Genomic DNA, 13,213 nt, shown 5'->3' with positions numbered 1-13,213 from the left:
ATACCCCACACACAGCTCACTATAGAAACATCAGTCTATACCCACACATGGTTCAGGTAAGACTGTAGAATCCTCAGTCTATACCCCACACACAGTTCACTATAGAATCAGTGTATATACCCCACACACAACTCACTATAGAATCATCAGTCTATACCCCACACACAGCTCACTATAGAATCATCAGTCTATACCCCACACACAGCTCACTATAGAATCATCAGTCTATACCCCACACACAACTCACTATAGAATCATCAGTCTATACCCCACACACAGCTCACTATAAAATCATCAGTCTATACCCCACACACAGCTCACTATAGAATCTGTGTATACCCCACACACGGTTCAGGTAAGACTGTAGAATCCTCAGTCTATACCCCACACACAGCTCACTATAGAAACATCAGTCTATACCCACACATGGTTCAGGTAAGACTGTAGAATCATCAGTCTATACCCCACACACAGCTCACTATAGATCTCATCTATACCCACACGCTCACTATATAATCATCAGTCTATACCCCACACAAAGCTCACTATAGAATCATCAGTCTATACCCCACACACAGCTCACTATAGAATCATCAGTCTAAACCCCACACACGGCTCAGGTAAGACTGTAGAATCATCAGTCTATACCCCACACACAGCTCACTATAGAATCATCAGTCTATACCCCACACACAGCTCACTATAGAATCATCAGTCTATACCCCACACACAGCTCACTATAGAATCATCAGTCTATACCCCACACACAGCTCACTATAGAATCATCAGTCTATACCCCACACACAACTCACTATAGAATCATCAATCTATACCCCACACACAGCTCACTATAGAATCATCAGTCTATACCCCACACACAGCTCACTATAGAATCATCAGTCTATACCCCACACACAGCTCACTATAGAATCATCAGTCTATACCCCACACACAACTCACTATAGAATCATCAGTCTATACCCCACACACAGCTCACTATAGAATCATCAGTCTATACCCCACACACAGCTCACTATAGAATCATCAGTCTATACCCCACACACAACTCACTATAGAATCATCAGTCTATACCCCACACACAGCTCACTATAGAATCATCAGTCTACACCTTACACACAACTCACTATAGAATCATCAGTCTATACCCCACACACTGCTCACTATAGAATCATCAGTCTATACCCCACACACAGCTCACTATAGAATCATCGGTCTATACCCCACACACAGCTCACTATAGAACCAGTCTATACCCCACACACAGCTCACTATAGAATCATCAGTCTATACCCCACACACAGCTCACTATAGAATCATCAGTCTATACCCCACACACAACTCACTACAGAATCATCAGTCTATACCCCACACATAACTCACTACAGAATCATCAGTCTATACCCCACACACAGCTCACTATAGAATCATCAGTCTATACCCCACACACAGCTCACTATAGAATCATCAGTCTATACCCCACACACAGTTCACTATAGAAGCAGTCTATACACCACACACAGCTCACTATAGAATCAGTCTATACCCCACACACAACTCACTACAGAATCATCAGTCTATACCCCACACACAACTCACTACAGAATCATCAGTCTATACCCCACACACAACTCACTATAGAATCATCAGTCTATACCCCACACACAACTCACTACAGAATCATCAGTCTATACCCCACACACAGCTCACTATAGAAGCAGTCTATACACCACACACAGCTCACTATAGAATCAGTCTATACCCCACACACAGCTCACTATAGAATCATCAGTCTATACCCCACACACAACTCACTATAGAATCATCAGTCTATACCCCACTCACAGCCCACTATAGAATCATCAGTCTATACCCCACACACAACTCACTATAGAATCAGTCTATACCCCACACACAACTCACTACAGAATCATCAGTCTATACCCCACACACAGCTCACTATAGAATCATCAGTCTATACCCCACACACAGCTCACTATAGAATCATCAGTCTATACCCCACACACAGCTCACTATAGAATCATCAGTCTATACCCCACACACAACTCACTATAGAATCATCAGTCTATACCCCACACACAACTCACTATAGAATCATCAGTCTATACACCACACACAGCTCACTATAGAATCATAAGTCTATACCCCAACCACACAGCTCACTATAGAATCATCAGTCTATACCCCACACACAGCTCACTATAGAATCATCAGTCTATACCCCACACACAGCTCACTATAGAATCAGTCTATATCCCACACACAGCTCACTATACAATCATCGGTCTATACCCCACACACAGCTCACTATACAATCATCGGTCTATACCCCACACACAGCTCACTATAGAATCATCAGTCTATACCTCACACACGGTTCAGGTAAGACTGTAGAATCATCAGTCTATACCCCACACACAGCTCACTATAGAATCAGTCTATACCCCACACACAGCTCACTATAGAATCATCAGTCTATACCCCACACACAACTCACTATAGAATCATCAGTCTATACCCCACACACAACTCACTATAGAATCATCAGTCTATACCCCACACACAACTCACTACAGAATCATCTGTCTATACCCCACACACAGCTCACTATAGAAGCAGTCTATACACCACACACAGCTCACTATAGAATCAGTCTATACCCCACACACAGCTCACTATAGAATCATCAGTCTATACCCCACACACAACTCACTATAGAATCATCAGTCTATACCCCACTCACAGCCCACTATAGAATCATCAGTCTATACCCCACACACAACTCACTATAGAATCAGTCTATACCCCACACACAACTCACTACAGAATCATCAGTCTATACCCCACACACAGCTCACTATAGAATCATCAGTCTATACCCCACACACAGCTCACTATAGAATCATCAGTCTATACCCCACACACAGCTCACTATAGAATCATCAGTCTATACCCCACACACAACTCACTATAGAATCATCAGTCTATACCCCACACACAACTCACTATAAATCATCAGTCTATACACCACACACAGCTCACTATAGAATCATAAGTCTATACCCCAACCACACAGCTCACTATAGAATCATCAGTCTATACCCCACACACAGCTCACTATAGAATCATCAGTCTATACCCCACACACAGCTCACTATAGAATCAGTCTATATCCCACACACAGCTCACTATACAATCATCGGTCTATACCCCACACACAGCTCACTATACAATCATCGGTCTATACCCCACACACAGCTCACTATAGAATCATCAGTCTATACCTCACACACGGTTCAGGTAAGACTGTAGAATCATCAGTCTATACCCCACACACAGCTCACTATAGAATCATCAGTATATGCCCCACACACAGCTCACTATAGAATCAGTCTATACCCCACACACAGCTCACTATAGAATCATCAGTCTATACCCCACACACAGCTCACTATAGAATCATCAGTCTATACCCCACACACAACTCACTATAGAATCATCAGTCTATACCCCACACACAACTCACTATAGAATCATCAGTCTATACCCCACACACAGCTCACTATAGAATCTGTCTATACCCCACACACAGCTCACTATAGAACCTGTCTATACCCCACACACGGTTCAGGTAAGACTGTAGAATCATCAGTCTATACCCCACACACAGCTCACTATAGAATCCTCAGTCTATACCCCACACACAGTTCACTATAGAATCAGTGTATATAGCCCACACACAACTCACTATAGAATCATCAGTCTATACCCCACACACAGCTCACTATAGAATCATCAGTCTATACCCCACACACAGCTCACTATAGAATCATCAGTCTATACCCCACACACAACTCACTATAGAATCATTAGTCTATACCCCCACACACAGCTCACTATAAAATCCTCAGTCTATACCCCACACACAGCTCACTATAGAATCATCAGTCTATACCCCACACACAGCTCACTATAGAAACATCAGTCTATACCCACACATGGTTCAGGTAAGACTGTAGAATCCTCAGTCTATACCCCACACACAGTTCACTATAGAATCAGTGTATATACCCCACACACAACTCACTATAGAATCATCAGTCTATACCCCACACACAGCTCACTATAGAATCATCAGTCTATACCCCACACACAGCTCACTATAGAATCATCAGTATATGCCCCACACACAGCTCACTATAGAATCAGTCTATACCCCACACACAGCTCACTATAGAATCATCAGTCTATACCCCACACACAGCTCACTATAGAATCATCAGTCTATACCCCACACACAGCTCACTATAGAATCATCAGTCTATACCCAACACACAGCTCACTATAGAATCATCAGTCTATACCCCACAAACAGCTCATTATAGAATCATCAGTCTATACCCCACACACAACTCACTATAGAATCATCAGTCTATACCCCACACACAGCTCACTATAGAATCTGTCTATACCCCACACACAGCTCACTATAGAACCTGTCTATACCCCACACACGGTTCAGGTAAGACTGTAGAATCATCAGTCTATACCCCACACACAGCTCACTATAGAATCATCAGTATATGCCCCACACACAGCTCACTATAGAATCATCAGTCTATACCCCACACACAGCTCACTATAGAATCCTCAGTCTATACCCCACACACAGTTCACTATAGAATCAGTGTATATACCCCACACACAACTCACTATAGAATCATCAGTCTATACCCCACACACAGCTCACTATAGAATCATTAGTCTATACCCCACACACAGCTCACTATAGAATCATCAGTCTATACCCCACACACAACTCACTATAGAATCATCAGTCTATACCCCACACACAGCTCACTATAGAAACATCAGTCTATACCCACACATGGTTCAGGTAAGACTGTAGAATCCTCAGTCTATACCCCACACACAGTTCACTATAGAATCAGTGTATATACCCCACACACAACTCACTATAGAATCATCAGTCTATACCCCACACACAGCTCACTATAGAATCATCAGTCTATACCCCACACACAGCTCACTATAGAATCATCAGTCTATACCCCACACACAACTCACTATAGAATCATCAGTCTATACCCCACACACAGCTCACTATAAAATCATCAGTCTATACCCCACACACAGCTCACTATAGAATCTGTGTATACCCCACACACGGTTCAGGTAAGACTGTAGAATCCTCAGTCTATACCCCACACACAGCTCACTATAGAAACATCAGTCTATACCCACACATGGTTCAGGTAAGACTGTAGAATCATCAGTCTATACCACACACACAGCTCACTATAGAATCATCAGTCTATACCCCACACACAGCTCACTATATAATCATCAGTCTATACCCCACACAAAGCTCACTATAGAATCATCAGTCTATACCCCACACACAGCTCACTATAGAATCATCAGTCTAAACCCCACACACGGCTCAGGTAAGACTGTAGAATCATCAGTCTATACCCCACACACAGCTCACTATAGAATCATCAGTCTATACCCCACACACAGCTCACTATAGAATCATCAGTCTATACCCCACACACAGCTCACTATAGAATCATCAGTCTATACCCCACACACAGCTCACTATAGAATCATCAGTCTATACCCCACACACAACTCACTATAGAATCATCAATCTATACCCCACACACAGCTCACTATAGAATCATCAGTCTATACCCCACACACAGCTCACTATAGAATCATCAGTCTATACCCCACACACAGCTCACTATAGAATCATCAGTCTATACCCCACACACAACTCACTATAGAATCATCAGTCTATACCCCACACACAGCTCACTATAGAATCATCAGTCTATACCCCACACACAGCTCACTATAGAATCATCAGTCTATACCCCACACACAACTCACTATAGAATCATCAGTCTATACCCCACACACAGCTCACTATAGAATCATCAGTCTACACCTTACACACAACTCACTATAGAATCATCAGTCTATACCCCACACACTGCTCACTATAGAATCATCAGTCTATACCCCACACACAGCTCACTATAGAATCATCGGTCTATACCCCACACACAGCTCACTATAGAACCAGTCTATACCCCACACACAGCTCACTATAGAATCATCAGTCTATACCCCACACACAGCTCACTATAGAATCATCAGTCTATACCCCACACACAACTCACTACAGAATCATCAGTCTATACCCCACACACAGCTCACTATAGAATCATCAGTCTATACCCCACACACAACTCACTATAGAATCATCAATCTATACCCCACACACAGCTCACTATAGAATCATCAGTCTATACCCCACACACAGCTCACTATAGAATCATCAGTCTATACCCCACACACAGCTCACTATATAATCATCAGTCTATACCCCACACACAACTCACTATAGAATCATCAGTCTATACCCCACACACAGCTCACTATAGAATCATCAGTCTATACCCCACACACAGCTCACTATAGAATCATCAGTCTATACCCCACACACAACTCACTATAGAATCATCAGTCTATACCCCACACACAGCTCACTATAGAATCATCAGTCTACACCTTACACACAACTCACTATAGAATCATCAGTCTATACCCCACACACTGCTCACTATAGAATCATCAGTCTATACCCCACACACAGCTCACTATAGAATCATCGGTCTATACCCCACACACAGCTCACTATAGAACCAGTCTATACCCCACACACAGCTCACTATAGAATCATCAGTCTATACCCCACACACAGCTCACTATAGAATCATCAGTCTATACCCCACACACAACTCACTACAGAATCATCAGTCTATACCCCACACATAACTCACTACAGAATCATCAGTCTATACCCCACACACAGCTCACTATAGAATCATCAGTCTATACCCCACACACAGCTCACTATAGAATCATCAGTCTATACCCCACACACAGTTCACTATAGAAGCAGTCTATACACCACACACAGCTCACTATAGAATCAGTCTATACCCCACACACAGCTCACTATAGAATCATCAGTCTATACCCCACACACAACTCACTATAGAATCATCAGTCTATACCCCACACACAACTCACTATAGAATCATCAGTCTATACCCCACACACAACTCACTACAGAATCATCTGTCTATACCCCACACACAGCTCACTATAGAAGCAGTCTATACACCACACACAGCTCACTATAGAATCAGTCTATACCCCACACACAGCTCACTATAGAATCATCAGTCTATACCCCACACACAACTCACTATAGAATCATCAGTCTATACCCCACTCACAGCCCACTATAGAATCATCAGTCTATACCCCACACACAAATCACTATAGAATCAGTCTATACCCCACACACAACTCACTACAGAATCATCAGTCTATACCCCACACACAGCTCACTATATAATCATCAGTCTATACCCCACACACAGCTCACTATAGAATCATCAGTCTATACCCCACACACAGCCCACTATAGAATCAGTCTATACCCCACACACAGCTCACTATAGAATCATCCGTCTATACCCCACACACAGCTCACTATATAATCATCAGTCTATACCCCACTCACAGCCCACTATAGAATCAGTCTATACCCCACTCACAGCCCACTATAGAATCAGTCTATACCCCACACACAGCTCACTATAGAATCATCCGTCTATACCCCACACACAACTCACTATAGAATCATCAGTCTATACCCCACACACAACTCACTATAGAATCATCAGTCTATACCCCACACACAGCTCACTATAGAATAATCAGTCTATACCCCACACACAGCTCACTATAGAATCATCAGTCTATACCCCACACAGTTCAGGAAGTACTTAACCATCAAGCCTGATAATTCTGTTCCAGACCAACATTAGCACACCTAATTCAATTAATCAAAGGTGTTGATGAGTTGAAGTGTGTGTGTTCATAGATCTTCAGAACCCAATGAGTCCACTCTATTGATAGCACAGAGACAGTTATACATCTTAGTTAAAAGAGAGAGCGGCTGGTGAAAAGGACCCTACAGATCTCAATCTTGAACATCGCCTCCCAATTTCTGCTTTCTGTTCATTATTTATTCAACCCTAATGGATGGCTTAGTGTTCTGGGGAGCTCTGTGCCCTACCACTGCTTTTAAAGGTTGGGAGATAGCAGGTGTGTGTGTGTGTGTGTGTGATAAGAAACTGGACTACAGTTTAAATGGAGAAGGGGGATCTGTAAAAGCTACTATTATTGAATAGAGAGAATGTGTGTGAGAGAGAGAGAGAGAGAGAGAGAGAGAGAGAGAAAGATGCAGAATTCTGCTAAAATATCCTCAGTGTATAACGTAAAACACCAAATAATGCATGCAGAGCAGAATTAGGCCGATACCCGCTAATTATCAAAATCCAGAAAATAGCCGTTAAATTCTACAACCACCTAAAAGGAAGCGATTCCCAAACCTTCCATAACAAAGCCATCACCTACAGAGAGATGAAGCTGGAGAAGAGTCCACTCAGCCAAGCTGGTCCTGGGGCTCTGTTCACAAACAGACCCCACAGAGTCATCACCTACAGAGAGATGAAGCTGGAGAAGAGCCCCCTAAGCAAGCTGGTCCTGGGGCTCTGTTCACAAGCACAAACAGACCCCACAGAGCCCCCGGACAGCAACACAATTAGACCCAACCAAATCATGAAAAAACAAAAAGATAATTACTTGACATATTGGAAAGAATTAACAAAAAAACTAAGCAAACTAGAATGCTATTTGGCCCTAAACAGAGAGTACACAGTGGCAGAATACCTGACCACTGTGACTGACCCAAACTTTAGGAAAGCTTTGACTATGTACAGACTCAGTGAGCATAGCCTTGTTATTGAGAAAGGCCGCCGTAGGCAGACCTGGCTCTCAAGAGAAGACAGGCTATGTGCACACTGCCCACAAAATGAGGTGGAAATTGAGCTGCACTTCCTAACCTCCTGCCAAATGTATGACAATATTACAAACACATATTTCTCTCAGATTGCACAGATCCACAAAAAATTTGAAAACAAACCCGATTTTGATAAACTACCATATCTACTGGGTGGAATACCACAGTGTGTCATCACAGCAGCAAGATTTGTGACCTGTTGCCACAAGAAAAGGGGAACCAGTGAAGAACAAACAACATTGTAAATACAACCCATATTTATGTTTATTTATTTTCCCTTTTGTACTTTAACCATTTGCACATCGTTACAACACTGTATATATACACATAATGACATTTGCAATGTCTTTATTCTTTTGGAACTTCTGTGAGTGTAATGTTTACTGTTCATTTTTATTGTTTATTTCACTTTTGTTTATTATCTACTTCACTTGCTTTGGCAACGTTAACATGTTTCTCATGCCAATAAAGCCCCTTGAATATATATATATATAGAGAGAGAGACAGACAGGCACAGAGAGACACAGAGAGACACAGAGAGAGGCAGAAAGAACAGGGAGAAGGGAAGAGAAAAAGATTTTCCGATATAATCTTTAATGAGGTGAATAATGTACATTGTTCTGTTAGGAGACCATACACACCCTCTAGCAACATTCTGTGTGCATTCATGTATATATACTGAGGGGGCTTTTACATGAGAGAGATCAATGGCTATGGATTGGTCTTTAACAAATCTCTCTCTGTCTGTGTGTGTAATAAGGAAGCAGACTGAATCAAATGACCAATTAAAAGAGTCCTCTGTAGCTGGATGAACACACACATTTGTAATATCTTCTCTGAAGGGGAGAGAGAGGAGGCAGGCGCGTGCGCATGTGTGGTAATGCACCCATTATGTGTGCGTGCATACAACTAAGATATTTTTGTTGTGTGCATAACCAAATATTTGTAATGTGTGTGGGTGCACCATGTTACTTAACATACATTAACATGACCTTTCCCCCCAGGAGTCCCCAGTGCTGCCACAGTGGTGATAGTGATCTGTATCGCCGCCCTGGTGGTGGTGGTTGTGCTAGGCATCTACCATATTCACTTGACACACCAACAGGAGGGCAGGAGCTCAGACACAACCAAGGAGGGAGAGCTGGACTGGGACGACTCAGCGCTCAATATCACAGTCAATCCTATGGAGGTAAGGGGAAGAGGGGGGAGACTGAAAACAAAACAGTGGGGGAGAGGCAAGGGAGGAATAAAGGAAGGAAGGTGAGTGTTGTAGGGACCAGATGTTGGAACAGCCTTAAGGGCAGTAAGTAGGAGGAGGCAGCAGGATCAGGGGCAAGATACTGTCCAGTATATTAACAGTGAAAGGTGGTTCCAGGTGAATGACAAAATCCTATGAATAGTTACATCATCTTTACAGAATACAGGTTTGAATAGAAATCAAAACCCTAAGCCTCAATCAGGCCTACCCTGCCAAACCAACCAGGTTGGGGTATACCAGGTTATGGACAGCCTCCAAAACAGCTCACATACCAGAGCTAGAACATCACTCCAGCTCATAGGTGAAACAGGTACCTTTATACCTATGGCCCCTCCTTATGGAACATACATGATTTAATGGGTAAACAGCACCATGTTTAATGGTAACAGGCATCTTCATTATATTACATATTCCATCTAAGTAAACATCTTAAACATTCCTGGCTTATCCTCAATGTGGGAAATCTTTAAATGAATGAATACACATTTCATAACAATAGTTCTGCAACCTGCGTATGGTCCCATCACGCACGGACATGATAGACAAGATATGGAGCTCCGAGATGTGCCAACTTCAAACACAGGACACATTAAAATATGGAAATAAACTAACTTCTTTCTCATCAGTGTAGCAGGTGTTCATGTGCACCTGAACATGGCATCCACTCATGTGCACCTGAACATGGCATCCACTTGGAGGATTGCAAAAGGGTCAATTAATGCATTTAAATATGAACCTGAAATTCGTCACAATGCAACTTGACCAAACATTTGCTCGAAACACAATTAGCCTTACGCACAATAAATAGCCATGATACTGGCAAAAGAGGGAAATAACAGTATACACCTTTAGGATAAATGAATTATTAGATATATGGGGACACATGAATGCGCTAAACAAGGGGAATTCAATAATTAGTGATGAGAGGTACTGAGTCAGCTTTGTCAGTGAGAAAAGACAGAATGGACTGATAGAGTGAGTAACTGAAGATAGAGGGCAGAGGGAGGAATGGCAGGGAAGAGGAGAGAAAGGGAGAAATGGGACATAGTGAAACAGAGTAGGATACACAAGGGCCGCAGTAATCAGCTCCAGAACCTGTTACACACCTGTTGCCTCTCTGTGCCCCATGCAGAGCTTCCAGGAGCCCCAGGGAGCTGAGGAAGAGGCCAGTGAGGAGGAGGAGGAGGAGGATGAAGAGGATGACATCACCAGCACAGAGTCAGACGACAGCGAGGAGGAGGAGGTCCCAGGAGCTCCCAGGGTACAACAGAGCAGCAAGAGGGGCCAGCTGGACTGGGACAACTCTACATTAACCTACTGAATAAAATTATACATACACACTGATGCCCACACATACACTGATGTATATACACACACACGCTGAGGCGTCAACATACTCACTACTATAAAGTAAATTGTTCAAGTCATGAGACGACTTGAGATTTCTGAGTTGAGGTAACATCTCCCCCTACTGGTGAAAAAGGAAATGGTATTAAGAACAGAATGAGCACTAAAGTGATAACACACATACACGTCACACACACACAACACCAGCCTGTATTTAAAAAGACTCCTTTCCTTTATGTCAAAGTATGTGGTGTTAACTAAAGGCTACCCTGTGGTACTCCAATGCTGTAATACTATCCTGTGGTCTTGAGTACCCCAGACCTCAAGCCCTAGTCCACAAGCTGAAACCTTACCTACAGTTTTTTTACTGAGACTGTGAAAAAAAGACAACAAAATGTTAAAATACTGTATACAACTGAAATTGCTTGTCAAACATCTGTTTTCCACCTATTTTTTCAGGGTCTAAAATCTTGTCTGAGAAAGGTCGTTGTGATCTTTTGTAATGGTAACAACCAACTAATGAAACAAATACCAGATGATAGTCTTTGGGTGGAGTTTTCCTTTAAGATGGTACAGTCCAGTATAGGGGAACACCTTCGATCCTTACCTTGATACACTATATTGCAAAAGTATGTGGACACCCCATCAAATTAATGGATTCGGCTATTTCAGTCACACCCGTTGCTGACGGGTGTATAAAACCGAGCTCACAGCCATGCAATCTCCAGAGACAAACATTGTCAGTAGAATGGCCCTACTTAAGAGCTCATTGACTTTCAACATGGCACCGTCATAGGATGTCACCTTTCCAAAAAGTTAGTTCATCAAATTTCTGCCCTGCTAGAGCTGCCCCGGTCAACTGTAAGTGCTGTTATTGTGACGTGGAAACATCTAGGAGCAACAACGGCTCAGCCATGAGGGGAAGGCCACAGAAGCTCACAGAACGGGACCGCCGAGTACTGAAGTGCGTAGTGCGTGAAAAAATAATGTCCTCGGTTGCAACACTCACTACCGAATTCAAAACTGCCTCTGGAAGCAACGTCAGCACAAGAACTGTTTGTCGGGAGCTTCATGAAATAGGTTTCCATGGCCGAGGAGCCACACACAAGCCTAAGATCACCATGCGCCATGCCAAGCATCAGCTGGAGTGGTGTAAAGCTCACTGCCACTGGACTCTGGAGCAGTGGAAACGCGTTCTCTGGAGTGATGAATCACGCTTCTCCATCTGGCAGTCCGACAGATGAATCTGGGTTCCAGGAGAACGCTACCTGCACAAATGCGTAGTGCCAACTGTAAAGTTTGGTGGAGGACGAATAATGGTCTGGGGCTGTTTTTCATGGTTCGGGCTAGGTCTCTTAGTTCCAGTGAAGGGAAATCTTAATGCTAAGGAATACAATGCCAATCTAGATGATGCTATGCTTCCAACTTTGTGGCAACAGTTTGGGGAAGGCCCTTTCCTGTTTCAGCATGACAATGCCCCCGTGCACAAAGCAAGGTTTTTTCACCCTATAGAAATGTTGCGCAACATTAGCTCATGGGCTCTCATGAAGTGTTTGATTAGATTTTCGATCACATTTGCATTGATGTCAGAGTGATTG

The 13,213-nt window shown here is 42.9% G+C and overlaps 1 protein-coding gene across 1 annotated transcript in view; it reads left to right on the top strand.

Annotated features, from left to right (window-relative positions):
• The window catches only part of LOC106591008 (calsyntenin-2), a 535,394-nt gene extending 522,181 nt beyond the window's left edge, over positions 1-13,213 (top strand). Inside the window, exons 16-17 of the mRNA XM_045703938.1 lie at positions 10,015-10,199; positions 11,401-13,213. Of these exons, the coding sequence (XP_045559894.1) occupies positions 10,015-10,199; positions 11,401-11,589 (374 nt within the window). The 3' untranslated portion in view covers positions 11,590-13,213. The remainder of the gene's footprint in view (positions 1-10,014; positions 10,200-11,400) is intronic.

Source organism: Salmo salar, chromosome ssa20 (genome assembly GCF_905237065.1).
Source record: "Salmo salar chromosome ssa20, Ssal_v3.1, whole genome shotgun sequence".
Taxonomy (NCBI): Eukaryota; Metazoa; Chordata; class Actinopteri; order Salmoniformes; family Salmonidae; genus Salmo; species Salmo salar.
The sequence above is the reverse complement of the archived record's forward strand: the minus strand, read 5'-3'. Positions and strand labels throughout refer to the sequence as shown.